Consider the following 20,614-nt stretch of genomic DNA (forward strand, 5'->3'; position numbering starts at 1 on the left):
TGTGTCTTTTGTTTAAGTTCAAAGCCTCTCTCCCCACAGTACCACACTAGGAAGCCTTTCACACCTCATCCTTGTTTTCTTTAAAGGCAAGTGTGGAAAGGGTGTACTTGGCACATATTGCGGCGCCAAAGTAGGATGGACCCTAGGAGACCAGTGGCAAACGCCCCCAACCACCGTGGTTATGGCTCAGTACCCCCTGTGTGCCCTATGGGCACCCAAACGGGGTCTGACACCATGCAAACAATGTATTTAGCTGTTCGCAAAGAGTGGGCGACTTCACTACAAACAGAAAAGAAAAGCACATTCTCTTTTATTATGCTTCTGAATTGCACTACCGTTTGTGAACCTAGTAGTATAAACATTGTTTCCATAGATATTAGCCCCATGTACGTAAGTACAATAGATTGTTCAGTCTGGCTTGACATCACAGCTGTCTCTCAGACCTCTTGATACCAATTTCATTTTTTTAAATACAAATAGAGTGTTTTTTGCTGCACCCAAAGGTGAATCTTTCTCTATCCTCGTGCTATAGGTTGTTAAATGGATCATTCCGCCTCTATAGAGTGCTTACATTACAATTCATGGTGGACTATTATAAATTTCAAAATAACTAAATTATCCTCATCACATTGTTTTATCTCATAGATGATTTGCATACAAAAATCAATCTTTTTATGTTTTGGTATTTTCCACTTTATACGGCGTTTTTTTCAAAATACTTCAATTAGAGATAGTGTAGAACATATGTTATCATTATCGAATGTAAATGTACCCAATTTACCAACCCGAGAAAGTTAGAATGTGGATTGGGTTGGCTTTGCGGGCATTTAAACCCATAACCTGAAGATAAAGATGTCAGGAGCAAGTGTATAAATCATTAAGCCATCTTATGTGGTGTAGAGAAAAAGGTCAAAGGTGAACAGCAGCAAGGAGACAGATAAGAGGATAGCACATGGCATTGACACACATTAACACGCCAATTGGTCCATGTTCATGGAATTTCTATTTTAAAAAAATACACCTTCTTTATTTTTTGTTTATTTCAAGATTAAGTCTATATTACTTCGAAGTAGCTCGAATACTTTCAGATCAATGATTTACTACACAGATGTACCAAACCCAAACAGATACGCGCTGTACCAGAATAGTCTACAATTTAGCCAGTGTTTATTGGAAGATGTCGAAAGCCATGTTTGCTGGACACATCTGGTAAACTCGTCTGTTCTTCTGGGCTGGGTTTATTGGAACTGTGGTAAGTGGGTATCACACCCTGCAGCCATGCACCGTGTTTGACAGATGTGGCATATTTACCCAATTTATTGTTTACCAAACAGGCCCACCGAATGTAGATTTTCGCCCTATGTTGCCACAATCTAATTTGGTGGTTGTACGTGGTAAACATGAGTTAGAGCCTCAAGTCGTCAGGTCCATGTTTGGAGGTCCTGAAGACTAGTTCTCGTGGCTATGGCCGTGGTGGGACGATCTCAGAGACGCGGATCCAGCATGTTTGAGAGACATGTACGGTAAGCACTGACCATGGCCGTGTTTAATATCCATGTTTGATTAACCTGCATGGTATATATGGACCCTGGTGCTCTAAGACTCTGGTCTGTGTTTGGTAGCGGTGCATAGTGAACACAAGTATGGATTGAAGTGGCCACGATCCCTGTTTGCTCGACAACTCTGATGTATACAGACAATACCTGCGGCTGTGGAGAAATAAGGACTGCAGGCCATGTTTAATGTACCTAAATATTATACACAGACCCCTTCCTTGGTGGTGTCAGTCCATGTTTCTGGGATCAGTGCAAACACTGTTTAAATGACCACATGGTCATAGGCTTAACAGTACAAAGCATCATCCTCTGACATTTCAAATAAGTGGCATCGTAGTTCTCGACCTTTTCATTGAACATTGGTATTCTCCCGGCATAATTACACTCTTTACATTGGCAGTCCGTGATAAGTACACCATCCACCCCATATTTTCTCCAATTTTTTAGGGGGATCCCTGAACCTCGTAAATTGGTTATTCTTGGCGCGCACCAATCAACACCCCTCCGCCAAACCTCCAAGGAGGGGGTTCAGGACGTTGCCAGTAAAATCAAATCAGGTGTTTGTTAAGCGTGACTACTCACCCGTAAGGGCCTCAAGGCGCTGGAGGGTTTGGGGGGGTTTGCAGGTTCCAGTCCATCAAGGAGGGGTCTGTTGAAGAGCCAGGTTTTAAGGTTTCTTGCGAAGATGAGGAGCGATGGTATCTGTCTGAGGTAGAGCGGAAGGTCGTTCCAGGCTCTGGCCGCGCGGAAGGAGAAGGAGCGGCCTCCCGATCTGGTCTTTCTGGTGCGGGAGACTACGGCATAGGAGAGCTGGGCTGATCGTAGGGTCCTTTGGGGTGCGTGGAATTTGAGTCGGCTGTTCAGGTATGCTGGTCCGGTGTCGTGGAGGGCCTTGTGAGCATGGGTTAGCATCTTGAAGGTGACTCTAACTTCGATGGGGAGCCAGTGGAGTGTGTGCAGGTGCTGGGAGATATGGCAGTGTCTTGGCAGGTTGAGGACCAGTCTTGTGGCTGCGTTTTGGATGTTCTGTAGCTTGCGTATGAGGTTTTTGTTTATTCCGGCATAGAGTGCATTGCCGAAGTCGAGCCTGCTGGTGACCAGGGTGTGAGTGACGGTCTTTCTGTGTTCGAGGGGGATTCGTTTGAAGGTCTTCCGTAGGATTCGGAGGGTGTGGAAGCAGGAGGATGAGACAGAGTTGATCTGGCAGTCCATTTTGAGCTCTGAGTCCAGGATGATTGCCAGGTTGCGTGCGTGGTCCGTGGGGGTGGGCTGGCTTCCAAGGGCAGGGGGCCACCAGGTATCGTTCCAGGCATCTGGCTTTGGGCACATGATGAGTACTTATGTTTTGTTGGTGTTTAGTTGTAGGCAGCTGTTTTTCATCCATTTGGCAACGGCTTCCATGCCTTTTGGAAAGTTGTGTCTGGCGGTGTAGGGTTCGTTGGATAGGGAGAGGATGAGTTGGGTGTCGTCTGCGTATGACAATGTTGAGTCCATAGGTTCTGACGATGGAGAGCCATGGAGACGTTGAAGAGCGTAGGTCTGAGGGAGAAAGCAATGTTCCGCTTAGCCCCTAAGGATGTTACCCCTATGAAAAGCCTCTCTCAGAGGGACATGCAAATTCCCTTTAAGAGACCCAAGAGCGCCTCCTGAGGGCCCAAGTCAACTTAGTGGCCCAGGACCTCCGAGATCTCATGGCCCACCCCTCTCCAGAAGGGTGTCAAAGTCTGGCACAACAAGGCCACATGATAGAATGCAGCAGTTGGGGTGGTGCAGCGTGCAAATACGGTCTGCTCCGCAAGGCCCTTCCTTTTCAGTCATTTAGGGCACAGGTATGTTTATGGAGATAGTTACTCTGGACCATCTGCAAGTGCGACGAAATGGCCAGTTCCCTTGGGACTAGACATGCCTCCCGCCAGTCCTCGTCATCCAGATCACCAACCCAGCCTTCCCACCTATGACAGAGAGGAAAGAAAAGATTTGGCATGTTGATCATTAGAGACCAATAGAGCACAGAGATTGCATCCCTGCCCAGACGTCCAGTCAGGAGTTTCGCCTCAAGGGGGCTGTATTCGGGGATCTGTGCATCTGCTGGGAGGTGAGCCAGCAGAGCATGGCGCGGTTGTAGTTAACAGAAGAGTTGTGTGTGATATAGGCTGTATTTGTCCCACAGTTCCTAGAAGGACATCAGGGACCCCCGCTGGTTCTCCAGGCAGGTAATACCAATGCAATCCCACTGAGAAAAGCTCACAAGGCCCGCCACATGACCCAACCAGACACCACGCCACAGTGGTGTCATGTCTGTGAGACTGCGAGTCCATTGAGTGAGGCTCAAGGCCGCTGTTCAACAGAGTAGCAGCACTCGAGTGTAGGAGGGTGCTGTTGAGGGCTGGGGACGGCCATAAAGTAGAATGAGGAGCCCATCAAGGCCTATACCATGCAGTTTGAGACGATACACTATATCATCCCAGCCCCAGGTAAACCATTCGTTAACAGGGACTAGGCGTGACTCAGTATAATACCTGTAGAGATCTGGAATGCCGAGGCCTCCATCAAACAGTGATTTGTAAGCCAAGGCGAAAGCACACAGTGTCACCCACCTGCCAAAGGATGTCAATTCCGAAGTTAAGGAGCAAAACCACGTCTTGGGAATAGGATGAGGGTAATTCGCCAAAACACAGATATCAGGTTAGGTACATCATTTTAAACACAGCAATGGTAAATGGCAGGCGGCTCCACTTGCATAACTCTCAGTCCAGCGCTGATGAGAGAGGGCAAAAGTTGAGTGACCAGGAAAGGTCTAAAGGCAGGAGATGTTGATCCCCAAGTACATAAAGGAGTTTTATTTGGTTGGGATATCAAAGCATCAATGTTGTTCGGCCACATTCCCAGCTACTGTCACCAGAACAGATTTGCTGGTGTTAACACACAGGCCGGATTCCTCAGCATAAAGTATAAGTATACCAAGGCATTAGGACCCATCGCCTGTGGCTAAGTAAAAGAAGGACATCATCTGTGTATAATGCGATTCAGACTTCCATACCACTCCCCACCTCAACAGCCCCGAACCAGCACATCGCATCTCATCAAGCCTGCCAGGGGCTCTACGGCAAGAGAGATGAGTTGTGGGGACAGGGGGCAACCCTGGCACATTCCCCTGCTGATCACGAAGGATAGTGAGAGGATACCATTTACCCAAACCTGAGCAGTGGGGGTATTGTGTACAGCAGCCCCACCAATCTCCGAAAGGTGGGTCCAAAGCTCGCCCGTTGAGGCACGGTCTCAAGGAAGGACCAGGAGACCATGTCAAAAGCCTTTTGGAAATCGACCAGAAGGAGAGCCAGATCGTCCTCCAGATGGTGTATTTGACAGAGGGCCAGTTGCACTCTCCGAATACAGTGGTGGGTTCTTCTACTCAGCAAGAAGCTGCACTGGTCCAGGTGTATGAGGTATACAAGAGTTTGACTAAGCATGGTCGCCAACACCATCGCAAATATCTTGATGTATGTGTTGAGGAGGGAAATCGGGCAATATGAAGAGCAACAGTCTGAAAGATGTCCCACTTTAGGTATAACTACATTGGTGGCAATATCAAGGTTTGGAGGAAAGGAGACGCACTTCAGCACCTCAGTATAAAGGGCAAATAGATGCAGAGTCAAGAGATCTCTGTACCATTAAAATGTTTGTATGGGAAACACATCAGGACCAGAGGTCCTACCGGATTGAAGATCAGATATTACCTGCCCAACTTCCTTCACAGAGAGTGGCAGGTCCAGCTTTTGGGCAAAGGAGGACTGGCTAGATGGCAGGGGCACATCTCTAAGAAGTGGGTGGTCAAGCTCACCCGGTGGAGTCGGGTGTGTTGCGTACTGTTCCTGATAAAAGGTTGCAAACGTTTCAGCAATTGAAGGCAGTGGCTCACATAGGATGCCAGAGGAATCTTTAATAGCTGGGATCACTCTGTTGCAGTCCTCCTGAGTCGCTAGCAAATATAGCAGTTTGTCCAATTTGTCTCCTAGGACGTATGCTCCCTGGGTAGATGCCCTCCAGCATTGCCGCACCTCCTGTAGAGAGACCTGATGCAGTTTAACCCTCACTCTCCAATGGACGATTGGCCACCCTCGGTAAGGAGTCACCAGCTTGCTGCCCAAAATCAAGGATCTGGGCCTCCAGCACCGTCACCTGTGTCTGCCATTGCCGCTCTGTAATTTTTCGTCCCTACATGTAAGTTTCATATGTGCTTCTTCGGCTAGTGTCCATTCACGCACATTCTTGAGACAGACCGGCAATTCCAGACCTCTCTGTCCCATCCATGTTATGGCCATCCTACATCTAGCTAACACTAGCATTAACTGTAGTAATTTATGGGGCAGTATCAGTTTCTTAGCCTTCTGTACCTATGCTAGTAGGCAGTACATTTGTTCTGGCCTCAACTGAAGGCCTGTAGCTTCACTTATTCTATGGACAACTCCCGTCCAAAACTGCCTGACCACTGAACACTCCCATGCCAGGTGAATAAAATCCGTGTTTTCTGTGGCGCATCTTGGGCATCTACTATCCCTGTTGTGTGAAATGTGTTTTAGCGTTACCGGCGTTAGTTAAGTACGATGTAAGAAATTATAGTGTGTTAGTTTAAATCTAGTACTGCAGGAGACGGTGCGTGTAAGAGCGCCTATGTATGCCCACAGTTTCTCTTCTAACTGGGTGCTTAGGTCTTTCTCCCAGGCTGCCCTAGACGGTGGCATCGGGCGTGGAGTCTTGTTTCATGGCTTTATATAGGAGGGAGACCATTCTACGACCAGTTCTGCACGTGGCTGGTTTCTAATATTAAGTAAGATGTTGAATAGTGTGCATGATATATATTTGTTGCATCACCAATTTGAGCACCATAGGAAGTCTATTTTGGTCAATCACAACACACAACATTTGAGGCATGCTTTTTATTTTTATGGTCTTGGCATTTCTACAGAAAAACGTGTTTTCCTCAATGTGCCTCAAGCTTCTCCTCCCTCACTGATCCTCACCAAAAACTTTCACAATAGAACAAAAATATTGGGTGGAAGGACTAGTGCAAATTGATTTAGCAGTGATAAAAATCAGTTGTTTCATACCATAGCTGGTGTCCTACTGTACTGCTGAGTTTCTTTTACATAAAATCAAACACTCATACAAATAAATGCTGAGGTTACAAGACATCATAAGTCATTAAAGGGGGAGTTGTGCTTCTTGGAGTGACATAGTGTAATACTTTCCTGATATGTTTGTCAACTAGGTCTTAGCTTTCTTTGGACAAGGGTTCCTGGAAATGAGGCCCTGCGGGCGTGAGATGGCACTTTTACCACTTCCCCTTGCTCCTGTACACAATAGTACTTGATACACTGCAGAACTAAGGCTGCCACCTCGCAGCAAGTCAACAGCACCCGAGCCCTGAGCGTTTCTATTACAAATCCTTGCAGGGCGTGTCAAATCAATTGATTCACTGGAAGCCGCCCATGCCTGCCACTCCCAGAACACCGGTTGTCAAATGAAAGCCAAGGATTAGCAAACTGTGTTCTGATGAGCGGAAGAGAAGTGGCAACGGTCTGCAGAACATGGCCCACTCACTCTCATCAGGGGCGGCTCTAGGCTCATGGCGGCCCCGGGCAGGGAGCATAGGTAGGGGGCCCCGGAAGAGGGGGTTGGGTGGGGTGGAGCCCCCGGGAGCTCAGGTCGGGGGTCAGGGTGTTTGGAAGTGGAACAGAGCCGGAGGCCGCCAAGCAAATATGTATCAATCCTCAGAGGATTATTATATTAAGGATATATATTGGCGTGGCGGCCCCTGGGGTTTGGCGGCCCTGTGCAGGTGCACAACTTGCACATGCCTAAGGCCACCATTGCTCTCATGCACAGAACAGCCGACAGTGCTCACTGCATGCACTAAACACACCCTCATTACCTCTTCCTCTCCTTTCTTCTTCCAGTACTTTCTTAAGTGAGCATATGTATTTCTTCTACCCATAAGTCACTAGCTCCCCAAACTGTCTTTTGTGTTTATTAGTTCCTATGGAACTACTTTCTATAAATTGTCCCACTCCCATTTGTGTTTCCTGTGTTATGCGTCTTTTCTTCTGACAGCTGTTTTAAGGTTGTTATGCTACTTTCCAATTGTGTTTTATGATATGAATAAGATTAGCCTTGTTGGAGCTGACATTTATGGATGTGCAACCTGCTTTCTTGTGGCGGGTGGCGTTACAGGGTGGATTATTGTTCAGCAGTGCAGCCAGCCAGCGGGGCAATACATTACAGCGCTGCTTGCCTTCTCCAGTGACCCACCTTTTCAGCATGTGCGGGTTTGAATAAGGAGCATTTCCTCGTCCCTATGGAGATTTTTCAGCCATACTTGAATGAGTTATTTTTTAGGTTGAGCCTACTGGACAGCGCATGCACTATCTCTTGCAAGGCATATTGTGGCTTACCAAGTACATAGATGGGCTTGGACCCAGCCCACTGCTTACCATTAGTTGACTTTCCTGTCACTCTCATTTGCCTGCTTCTTATTCGTGTCTCAGATTGTCATTCCGATAGTTGTCCCTCCCATGGAGTATTTACTCTTTTCCGTTGCTTTTTTTGGGTGACATCTCCGCTTCCACTGCTTACTTTTCAAGCATTACTTTTTTCTTTTCTGTTAAGCACTAAATGAGAGTGCACGTGTTTTCAAACTGTCAAACTTGATCTCGGTCACCCGATTGCTTCTCCCAATCCCTCCCTGTTGCACTCACCTGTGTGCTTCTGCCCGTTGCCCGAGCAGTCTCGTATTTGCTCCCTCCTACCCACACCTGTTGTATTGCTTTACCATCCACCCTCTGTTGCTTTCCCGTACCCTCTGCTCTCCCTGTGTTGCTTTGGCTTCGCTACTACCTGTGCTTTCATTCCCGATCCCCCACACTTTAAATTATTTTTAAAAAAACATTGTGTGTTTTATTCTATTTTTACTTACCAATCCAACTTTGATCGGTCACTAACAAGAAACAAGCATTTGCAATGCAATAGGTCTCGCATTAGGAAAGTTTGAGCTATTGGTATTGTAAATGACAAATTTTTTATTATAAGTGTTGGTTTTGAAAATATCGAAATTAATAGCTTTGTCATTTACAATGCAAATAGTTTTAACTTTCGCAAATGTGACACCTATAGCATTTGTAATGCAATATGTGTTGTATTTACGTGACTTAGATGTATTGATATAACAAATAACAATGGCTTTTAATTTTTTTTAATAATTAATACTTAAACAAAAGCTATTGTAATTTATAATGGCAATAGCTCAAACTTTTGTAAATACCTTTTGTGAAGAATATGTTCAGTGTATTTTATTATGACAAAAATCCAAGAACAGAAGTGAAATATTAACATCTTTTTGTGACATTTGTAACAAAGCTTGAAACATTGAGAGAACATATTTGAAGCAGTTGGTGAATGGTTGCACAGATTGATGTGGTGGCGCAGTTCAGACATGGCCATATGCAAATCAGTCTTGACCCTGTGCCTCATGGGAACAGTCCAGCCCGAACTGCCAAGCCATGTCTTCCCTGGACCGGAATCAAGCATCCTAGGACCGGTTTCTGGTTATCAGCCTTCTTCAGCCAGGATAGCTTGACTCCAGTGGTGTAGTGAGCATGGTACCCACGTCAGAACTGGGGTGGCTTGGTGAGCAAAATAACGATGGATTAAACCCAGATCTGTGACTGAGGGTGAATGTTTTGCCATTGTGCAACATTCCATCCATCATCTTGTGTGTTTTACTTGTGACCCTGGGCACTCGCCAACACTTGCAGACTTACACACTACCCTGAGCTCTACAGATCCCACGTATATCTTTGTAGCAATTCAGGAACTTGTGACACTATGGAACTAATGGCCCCCCCTTCACCCATTGCAAAGTGTTTGTTCCTTTCTGGACAGTGTGCCCTGTGTGACCCTGGGCACACTCCAACCCTCGCACACTACCCTGAGCTCCACAGGTCCTACACATCTATGTACGAGGCCAGGAACTTGCCAGAGTCTGCCGCTAACGGGATCCCTCACCCATTCGAGAACGTTTATTCTCTTGTGTACAATGTGCCCGCCACGTGTGATCGTGAGCACTTCCCAGTCCTTTTAGTGCTGCTTGTTAAATGATATATGTCTTCAATTATCGTGCCCTCCACTCTCAGAACACTGCTGTCCCTCAAGTCACTAAAGTGCCTCTGTACAGCGCCACGAAGCCTTTCATCGTGTTTGCGCTACACAAATACCATATGTATAGAGTCAAGTTATTATCAGTACCCTGGCAATCCTCCAGCAAATTCTGTTCACCCCCTCCCCAAGTGGCGTGAACTGGCACACCTGGGCAGGGTTAATGAGGATCACAGGTTAACACCTGACCCTGCACTAAAAAACAGAACAGTTACCAGGGGAATTGGTAATTCCGGCTCCCCCCCCCCCCCCCCCCCCCCCGAGATTTAATGCAGATAATTCAGCTTCTTTTCGGAAGTAACATCTCTGGGTGAAACAAACCCGATCCAGAGTTGTCCAGCACATATCCAAATTGTATTTCGGTCGGTAGCTTCTGTTACTGCCTGATCTGAATTAAAAGGGAGCTAGTACTGTCTTGTAATAGCACATTACATATGTAGTTTTTTTGGTTTGACTATTTTCAGTTGTCTCATACCCTGGCATGGTGGTCCTTTCTCTGTGTAAATGTGTGTCTTTGGTGAGAAAGGATCCCTGCTCTCCTTTGGAGATTAAACCCCTGAACATAATGTAAGCATGCAGCTTATTTTTATAGTGCCTGATATCAACAAGTTTTTAAAGCTTTTTGCACTTTCACAGACAGTAAACTTCCAACTGTGAATGCACTTTACAAATGCCATTCATATAATATTTATCTGTTGATGCACTTACAATTGAAGCACATTGTCTTTCAGCTTCACAAGTTTAATTCGGTCAGTGGTTCTGATATTTAACGAGGACTTTTTGGGGGGGAGTTATGTTTTAAAAAGCACTCCTACAATACTTTGGGCCCTTGTGCTTTTCTTTCAATAAGCAGGTATAATTTTTAGCATCCACTTCGGTGGAAGTGCGTTCAAAGCTAGGGACGGGTGACGTACATGGTGGACACACGCATCCACTTTTGTTTTTCTGCCCGCAGCTGTCCCACTCCTGTTTCAGTGGACATTGGTGGCTACTGCTCATTTACTTATGTGTTTCTGTTGGCAGTGGAGTGATCACATACGGGTTAAAAACATTGCCATTAGCATCGCCAATAGCTCCAACTCAAAAAAATGCGAGATCTATTGCATTTCTAATGCTTGTTGCGACTGTTATTGAGTGCCACTGCCTCCACCCCGCTGCCGCCCATTTTAAATACCCTATTGCACAATGGGGGGGGGGGGGTCTCAAAAGGGGGCATGGCCTAGGTAATTAATGGAGTGGCTTAAACCTAGAAATTACATTTCTGTGATTTCCATAGTGTACCTCCAGTCCAGTATTGTGGTTCCTCTCTGAGCTTTTTGTTATTGCATCCAGTTATATGACACATAAACTGACATCACCTCAAAGCAGTCAGCACTAATGGCTCTGTTAGTGGCAGTTTGCTGAGTACCTCCTTCACACACATTTGCACAGGACAACAATTGCACATCATCTAACATCCGCAAGCACTATTGGCTTTGTGGATAGTTGTTAGCTGTGTACCTCCATCACACACATTTGCACAGAATATCAATTGCACATCATCTAACATCCGCAAGCACTATTGGCTTTGTCGATATTTGTTAGCTGTGTACCTCCTTCACGCACATTTGCACAGAATCACAGTTGCAACTAAAGTTTGTGACCATTTACAAGCCCCTAACTGGAGCATCACTTTTTTTTTTTTACACTTCAGTGGTGCTATGTGCTGGAGCATATTTACAAGGCCACGCAAAGCCCCCCTGCGTGCCTCTTAATAGTCTTGTAATATGGCCCCTTTTTACACATCACTTTGCATAAAAGGGGCGTACAATGGGTGTTGCTGGGGTCTTTCCCTGCAACGCCCATTGCTTTTTCACGCTGCCCCAGATTGACACGGACCTGTAAATCTGGGGAAACATCCTTTACAACGCAGCTTTTACCACGCAGTGCCTTTACGATGCAACTTTTACAACGCAAGCCTTTACAACGCATTGCGCTGGGGGGCGCTCTAGAATAGGGAATACGTTTAATTTACTGTCCAACACCTTCCCTAGTGTCCACGGGGACTGGAGTTGGAATAGTAAATTAAACTATTCACTATCCAGCACCCCAAAGCGCTATGCGTTGTAAAGGTTTGAGATGTAAAAACCGTGTTGTAAAGGCATGCGATGTAAAAGCATGCGTTGTAATGTCATACATCCGTAAATCTGAGGCAGTGCTAAAAACTAATGCTGTTGAAAAGCAGGTGTTAGAGTGGCGCAACAAGGAGAACTACTGTTATTTCTCCTTGTTGTCTGCTCTTTCTATGTGTGCTGCATTCTGAAGCACACCCGTAGAAGGAAAAGATCGCCTTTAATGATTGTTTATGTGCAGGAAGGTGTCCCTTCCGGCACATAAACAATCATCCCTGCAAAGCAGGCACCCTTGCACCATGGCACAAGGGTGCCTGCGTTGACACTACACAGCTTTTTTTAGCACCAACGAAAGGGAAAGCACAGGTGTGCACCGTCACCTTGTGAATATGGCGCATCCCTGCATTTTTTTAATGAGGTAGTGCGGTGCTGCTTAATTGCTTTCAGCGCCGCACTGCGTTATTTCTTTGTAAATATGCTCCTCTCAGCCTCACTTTCTCACTATTGAAAGTTCGTTTGCATGCCTGCATTCTCCCTTTGTCCTTGTTTTTGTATTACTCTCCCTCTTTTTTGTTTTTCTCTCTTGCTCTGTGACAAAGTCTGACGGATAAATTAAGTACAGGGGCCTTATAATAATTGTTGGTGGTCCCACCTGCCTCCACTGGCACATTTACATAACAGGCTATAATATGTCGCCCTAGGTCGGTAATTCGGGACTCACTGATGAAAGCCCGGCCCCATCTTACCTAGCCTCAGAAGGACGGCGGACACCTCGGCCAGCTTCCCCGCTGGTACCGGCGGGCTGTGGTCCGCCTTGCTCCAGCCGACGCCAGCCCTCGCCAGTCGAGAGTGGATGAACTCCCTGCACAGGGCCTTGGCCTGGGACACCAGCTCCTTGTCCGTGGGCGAGCGGTCGAAGGCTTCCATCACCTCAGCCGCGAAGACCGAGGAGCGCCGCAGCATCTCCATCCTAGGGAGGGGGGAACCGCCGTCTTCAGGGGCGAGGAGCCGCGGACCCAGAGTGGCCTGGCCCGTGATCCAAACTCCGGAAATCACTCGCGCTGTGGATGCCCACACCGCGCAGAAGGGGCGCGTCTCCTTGCTACCAAAGAGAGCCTAGCGCCTAAACCATTCATGCATGTGTTGTCTTAAACGCTCAGCACGTGTGTAAAGTAACGCTGCCCGGCTGTTTAAGCGCTTTTCCGGGGCCTCAGGAATTCAGAGTGTTCTCGGGTCGGTGGTAGCGGACACCACCAACGGGAAGAGTGGCCGTCCCCCGAGTGCTGCTGTTCCAGTCCCCCCGGCCCCGACGGCGTCCGACTCCTCTGTACCCCCGAGTCACGGTGCCCCCAGCTGCACTTCTTGCTATAGAGGTGTGCCCGAGTCCCACTGGGGTGAGATCACTTTATATCTAAAGGAATCTGTTTCCTAGTGCTAAAACATTCCAGTGCAGGTGCCCCCATCTTCCGGTGTCCTCGCACAATGCTCCGTAGTCCCTCGGTTCTGCATTGCTGCTGTCACTCTCCGGGTCCCGCTCTCCCCCAGCCCTACTGTGCGTCCTCAGCTCCCGGTGTGTGTGGCCCGTCGCTCGTCCTCTGTGCGCAGCTCAGCGCATCTCTCACTGCCCGGAACGCGTGGGAAGGTGGCCGCAGGTGGTCGTCCCGGAGTACTGCCCTCCCTGTCCCGTTATGAACCCACTTTACGGTGCTGGACATAAGGGTCCGTCCACTAGATCACCGGCCCCGTACTCGGGGTCATTCTAAAGTACTGGGATCCGTCGCTGCTGCCGCCGGGCTCTCTGTCTCGCAGCATCCCCACGTCCGACTTCGGAGACAGATACACTGATCCCGTCCCGAGTCACTCGCGCCTTCTACGGGGAGTGGAATAGGCTGGGCGGAGTCTGCACACCCTTCAGAACTGCCGCTGCTGCCCTCTTAAGGACGATCAAGGGAGATACCTTGAGACTCGAGGCACGAGAAGGATGGAGTATGCTCCATGGTAAGGAACGATGGGATGTGATCTTTTTATTTTTTATTTATTTAATGCGATTTCCTATAGGCTATAGCGCGAACATTACCCGAAGGTGTCAGAGCGCTTTACAAAAGAACCAGTTGCGATACATAAGGACTTAGGATTACATGAGTTACATAAAAGATACACACAAGAAAACATTTTGCAAATGTACAAGTTGTAAAGTCAGTCAAGGAAGAGATACAAATGGATAAACTCTAAGAATCACATAGGAATGGTAGTGAGTACTAAGGTCTACTACATATACTAGTGGTTAGACTTATCTCTATATACATATATATCCAAATAGTAGATTTTCTCAGGATTCAATTTTACCAGCAATTCGGCTTGGACAAGTATATATCACATATTTACAGAGTAAAAAGAGAAATAAAAAAATTAAATACAAAAATTAAAATAAAAAGGGGTAGAGAGCGGTATGTGGGGGAGAAGAGTTGGAGGCTGAGATTGGTGAGAGGAGAGAGGGGGACCTGAGGGGGAGAAAGAGATAAGGCAGTCCAGCGTAAGTGAAATGTCTCAAGGTCAGCAAGATGGAATCCAAGGGACCAAAGGAAAGGACAAGAATCAACAACAAGCATTTGCAATGCAATAGGGCTCGCATTAGTAAAGTTATAGGTATTAGTATTGTAAGTGACACATTTTTTATTTGTTTTGAAAATAGTGAAATTAATAACTTTGTCATTTACAATGCCAATAGTGTTAACTTTTGCAAACGTGACACCTATAGCATTTGTAATGCAATATGTGTTGTATTTACATGACTTAGATGTATTAATATTAAAAATAACAATGAGTTGTATTTTATTCAATATTTAATACTTAAATAAAAGTTATTGTAATTTATAATGGCAATAGCTTAAACTTTTGCAAATAACTTTTTGGAAGATTATGTTTAGTGTATTTTATTGTGATGAAAATACAAGAACAGAAGTGAAATATTAAAAAAAATTTGTGACATTTGTAATAAAGTTTGAAACATTGAGAGAACATATTTAAATCAGTTGTTGTTGAACGGTTGCACAGATTGATGCAGTGGTGGCTCTGAATGATGTTGTGGCGGCGACGAGTGATGCTGTGGCGTTCAGTGATGCTCTGGTAGCTCATAGTGATGTTGTGGTGCCCCTGGGTGATGCTGGGGTGATGCGATGGATAGTGAGGGTGATAGAGGGAGGGCGAAAGATAGATAGAGGGAGGGCGAGAGATAGAGGCAGGGTGAGCGAGAGGCAGGGCAAGAGGGCGAGGGATGGAGTGTGGGCGAGGGATGGAGTGTGGGCGAGGGATGGAGTGTGGGGCGAGGGATGGAGTGTGGGGCGAGGGATGGAGTGTGGGGCGAGGGATGGAGTGTGGGGTGAGGGATGGAGTGTGTGGCCGGGAGGGATGGAGTGTGTGGCGGGGAGGGATGGAGTGTGTGGAGGGGGAGGGATGGAGTGTGGGGCGGGGGAGGGATGGAGTGTGGGGCGGGGGAGGGATGGAGTGTAAAGCGGGGGAGGGATGGATGGAGTCGGGTGAATGGATGGATGGATGGATGGAGTGCGGGGATGGATGGATGGAGTGCTGGGATGGATGAATGGAGTGTCGGGATGGATGGATGGAGTGGGGGGATGGATGGATGGATGGAGTGGAGGAATGGATGGATGGATGGATGGATGGAGTGGGGGGATGGATGGATGGAGTGGGGGGGATGGATGGATGGAGTGGGATGGATGGAGATTGAAAATGCAATAGGTCTCGCCTTTTATTAAGTTAAAGTCAGCTGCGTTGACATACAATACCATTAGCAGAGCAATTGGATTTAACTTAATCAAAGGCGAGACCTAATGCATTTTCAATGCTTGTTGTATTTAGCAACCCAGAAGTGTGCGGTTAAAATAAATAAACCCACGCACAATGGCCGGTGCACTGATACAAGGTGGGCACCTTTATTTACCGCCCACCGGCTGTTTATATTCATCAGCACTTGTGAAAACGGCACAGTAACGGGTTGCAATTGGAATATATTTCAAGTGTGAAACATTTACAGAAAAATGTACACAATGCCGACAAAAACAAACGTATTTCACCTGAAAATGTTTGTTCTGGGAGAGTGGATGCGATGTAGCACCAGTCTGTGGAAAAAGTGAGATTTGGTCAAGACCTAAAAACGGAGAGGAGCTGCGAAGGTGGGAAGAAGGGAAGTGGCAGCACGTCCTGCGCTGGAGAAGTCAGCGGGCAATTAAGCTGTTGAGATTAGTGATTAGCAGAGCGTGCAGCGCCTAAGAAAAACAGCTGTGGCAATGTTTCAGCGCGTCCTCGCGCTGAGACAAAGGGAAATACCGGCGAAACTGAAGGAACAAACTACCATACATGCCAATATTTCAGGAGAGCAAAGTGAGAGATTTAAAAAAAAAAAACGGGAGAATGGGGCTTTGAATCGGGTTACTGGCATGTATGGGCTTTGAAAGTGTGCTACTGTAGGATCGGACATTTGAAACGCAAATGCACGTTTTTTTCTTACCTTTCAGAAGCATGGAGCATAATGGCAGGCAGAGAGGGTGATGCAAGTGTTGAGTACTGGCCTGGCAGGTTGTTGGCAGTGCATGCACCCCCCACACCCCTGTGGCAGCCCGGGCTGAAGCAGCCCCCCCCATCCCTCCCCCAATACTTTGCAGGTCTTTAAAACACTATTCCTTTGTTAATGACGCTTTGTTGGTTTTGCACCCCTTCGAGAGCCCCTACATCGCCACTCTTTGCTGGAAGAATTAGCACTTTACAAAATACCAAGCCCTGTCAGCTGAAACCCCTGAAGAATCGGGTTTTTGCTTGTAGGAATCGGGAGGCGGGAGACTAGCCTTCAAATCGGTAGTCTCACGCCTGAATCGGGAGGGTTGGCATGTCTGAACTACCACTTCCTGAGACTCCAAGCTATTAAAGTCCAGAGAGTTATTTCGATACATAAGCAGCTCCGCTTCCGTTTTTGGGGAAATAGGTGCAACAAGGTTTAGTCCATACGAGGATAAGGGTAAGGTTCTAGCCGAAGGAAAGCCAAGCACTGGGATACAGGAGCTGTAGGCTTAAGAACCTCCTAGTCACATGACCTAGCCCAAAGCAGCATGGGACAGCACACAACCAGCACTCCTCTCACTGCATTCTGGGATATGTAGTTTCATCAAGGTACTCGAAGCCTGGCACCTAACACCAGTGCTGTGAAGCTCTGAGAGTCCTGCTGATAATCACCGTAGTCAATAGGTCTCGCCTTTGGGTTCTTATAAGTGTTTAGCCAGAGATATTTGGAAAGAAATTGTGTGTGTGCTAGAGATAGAGGAAGCGAGAGAGAGAGATGGAATGAAACAGAGATGGGAACAGATAGTGTGTGCTACAAAGAGAGTGACCACAGGAGGGATGAAAAGAAATACAGGATGAGTGCTGGGTGATGGCTAGACAGAGAAAGAGACAGCAGAAGACTAGATACAAAGATTTTAAAAAAAGAGCAGCAAAGAGACAAGAGGAAATGGTGAGCGGAAGAGTGGAAAGAAACAGAGGAGTAGAGATAAAAAGTGGAGAAAGGGTGATAGAAATGCGAAAGGGAGATAAATATATAGGAAAGGGGAAATGAGTAGAAAATACATGAAAACTAGCCCCCTGCTTGTAACAGCACTTGTGTCAAGGACACGGCCTGCAAAGAAAGCTGAAAAAAGGCGACTGCCCACTTGAAGAGGCAAAAGCCATGCACATTAAAAAAAAACTAGAGATGCCTTCTTGCGTTCGCTCCTTGCCCCCCCCCACCACCCCTCATCGATGCCCCACAACACTTGCATAATTACTGCCGGCTTTTGAGCCAGAATGATTAATAAAATATTGCTAAAGAACAGTTTATAGAGCAGTACGATTCCAGGGAATGGGAAACTGCGTGGGGGGGAGCAAGCAGATGAGGTGAATGGAGGGGTGTCTTGGGTGCAATGGGGAGATTGAGGAATCCAGAGTGAGGGAAAGAAATATTTGAGGAGAAAATGTGCGTGGGAACAGGGGGAGGTGTGAGTGAATAGAGGAGCGTGAGAGCTCTGGGGAGGGCTGTGAAGAAGGGAGAGGGAGAGAACGAAGAGCAGCCGGCTGAGCGGACAGTGAGGGGTGTGAGGAGACTGGTGTGAAGGGGCGAGGGGGGAGACGAAAGGCGAATAAGGATTATAGAAATAAAGGTGAAGATGGGAAGCCAGGAGTCCGGGGGGAGGAATGGGGTGATGTGGAGGAGAAAAAGAAGCAGTAGTGCACTAAGCGAGGTTCAGAGCGTCGTGTGAGGAGTTTCCGCCAGGGATTGGGGGGGTGGGGGAGGGGTGAGACGAAGAAGAGACGCGCCTGGAAAGGAGCAGATGGGCGGGAGAAACATTTATAGGAGGGTCTGAAGGGAGAAATCAAAGAGGACGACGTTAGTGAGAAAGGCTGAAGAGCAGCTTTAAAAACATTTTCCATTTTCCAAAAGAGATATTTAAAAGACGGGGGCAGTTTGTAGACAGCTAGGCAGAGGGGTGATAGTGAGATTGCAACAGAGACACTGTTTAAAAACTAGACATCGAGACTGCAACAGGGCAGACAGGAGACATCCGTTGTGAGGACAATAATACTGCCAGCATCACCCTGCAATAGAGGGGGTGAGGCTCCAACAGTGGCTGCGGTTGCTGGAGAGAGAGAGATCGAGCCTGGGACATCAGCAGCTCATCGCTGTCCACGCGACAGGGCAGGAGTGACACAGGAAGTTAAGCATGAGACGGGGAGATGTGCAGAGACGCGGAGGGAGGGGTGTGCCCAGGTGGAGGGGGGGAGTGAAAATGAAATAGAGGCAGGAAGAAAGGAAACGACGGGCGAAGAGGATTGGAAACAGTTTGAAGTTAGAAAGAGAAAAGGAAAGACGTGCAAAAGTGGATTGAGCATGGTGAATGGTAAGAGGGGGGTAAACAGGAAGAAGAGGTAAGAGAAGACAAGAGTAGACAAAGATGCGCAGCCGCGAGTGCCAGGTCGGTGGCAAAAATGAAAGTGCTGCGTTTGGAGCAAAAGTGACTCAACCCAAACTTTTCTTACTATGAACTCCCAAACATCCCACTCCTTTTTTAAGCCTTCACCCAAATAACAGTCACAAACAACCACTACTTACAACAAGCCCTCGGCATTGCTGTGGTGGGGAGGGGGGGCAGGGAGAGGCAAGAAGGGAAGAATAGGGGAGAGTAAAGGTGACGAGATGCACGGGGAGCAGCAGCCTTTGATGTGCCGGCCGGCCGTGGGCAGTGAATAATTAGGGGAGGAGAAATGCCAGAGCGCACGCTGGGGGAAGCTCTGGGAGGGAGGCTGGTGGCTTTGATGCATGCATGCTCTTTTTTCACGGGCACTGCATCAAATCGCCCGTTTGGTTAAGCTCTGGATAAGCCCCAATATGTCTCGACATCTGCAATGCTTGCGCATTGGCAGAGGTCGAGCCCTAAAAAGGCGGACCCGGGTCGTGGGCATCGATGGAAACCATCTCAACATGGCAAGATTCACCCAGGGCAAGAGCGACAACTGGAGAGGGTCCCAAAATAGAATGATGCACCGCAGATTAGTTCCCGCTCCAGGTCTACCTCTCAGCTGCAGTAGGGCAAAGTTTGCCCCAAAGCTCTCTAGTTTTTTAATTCCATGCTCCCGTAGCTCAACCAGGCCAGGTTTTTTCTGCAATGGCTCGACAGAAGATCTGTATGAAAACTAATAACATACAATTTGAGGTCTGGGACTTGCTGTCATGTTTGTCTCATGATGGAACAAGCATGGGTAAAGCAAATAGGTTTGACGTTCAGACTCAATGGCTTCCAAGTACACAATAAAAAGAAGGAAAGACTAAAATACTCCAGATGGAAGAGTATTCTAGATTGTTTTTAGGCCTTGTGGAGAAAGGAAACAAATGTGTAAGGCCACTCAAATTTGCACATGGTGTGGCATCATATCAAAGGAAGTGACATCAAATGACAATAATCAATTTTTAGGTTTCACCTGGCGTCCGCTGCGCAGCAGCGTTCGCGCAGGCGAAATCTTATGTTAGAACAGTGTGGCCTTAGTTCCGCCTCTCTCTTCCATTGGCTAGCTCCATAAATGGAGGCTAGCCATTGGAAGAGAGATCTCTCCGTCATTTACCGAGGCGAATGGTGGGCGTTCCGCCAATTTTTTCCCTTTCCGCCCCTTTTAAAACGTCATACGGCTGTGGGCGTGTGTTTTTTTTTTCTCTCCGTGACGTTTTCGTCTTTTTCGAAGTGCCTTTAGCCGGAGTGGTCGGCGAGATTTAAGTTGCCAGGAAGTTGTTGTTATTTGCGATCAGGTAAGCAGCATTTTGTTTATAATTTTATTTGCGTGTGTATCCCGTCTCATGTCGTCTCTCTTTTTGTACGTGTACTCCGTCTCATGTCGTCTCCCTGTTTGTTTTACGTCTTTGTGTGTGTCTTTGCTGTCGTCTCTACATGCCCCGTTTTGTGAATGTTTCTTTTTGCACAGCATGCCCCGTGTTTGTATGTGTACCCCGTCTCGTGTACCCCGTCTTATGTTGTCTCTCTGTTTGTTTTACGTGTTTGTGTGTCTCGTTGCTGTTGTGTTCAAGATAAAGGTAAGTGCGACACACTTCCGATATGCCCCGTGTTTGTACGTGTACCCCGTCTCGTGTATCCCGTCTCATGTCGTCTCCTTGTTTGTTGTTGTGTGTTTCGTTGCTGTCGTCTC

General features: G+C 47.3%; 1 protein-coding gene across 1 annotated transcript in view; it reads right to left on the reverse strand.

The window, feature by feature from the left end:
• The window catches only part of BOK (BCL2 family apoptosis regulator BOK), a 332,157-nt gene extending 318,393 nt beyond the window's left edge, over window positions 1-13,764 (reverse strand). Inside the window, exon 1 of the mRNA XM_078665683.1 lies at window positions 12,625-13,764. Within this exon, the coding sequence (XP_078521809.1) occupies window positions 12,625-12,847 (223 nt within the window). The 5' untranslated portion in view covers window positions 12,848-13,764. The remainder of the gene's footprint in view (window positions 1-12,624) is intronic.
• Between the last annotated feature and the right edge of the window lie 6,850 nt (window positions 13,765-20,614).

Source organism: Lissotriton helveticus, chromosome 11, assembly GCF_964261635.1.
Source record: "Lissotriton helveticus chromosome 11, aLisHel1.1, whole genome shotgun sequence".
In the NCBI taxonomy this organism is placed as follows: domain Eukaryota; kingdom Metazoa; phylum Chordata; class Amphibia; order Caudata; family Salamandridae; genus Lissotriton; species Lissotriton helveticus.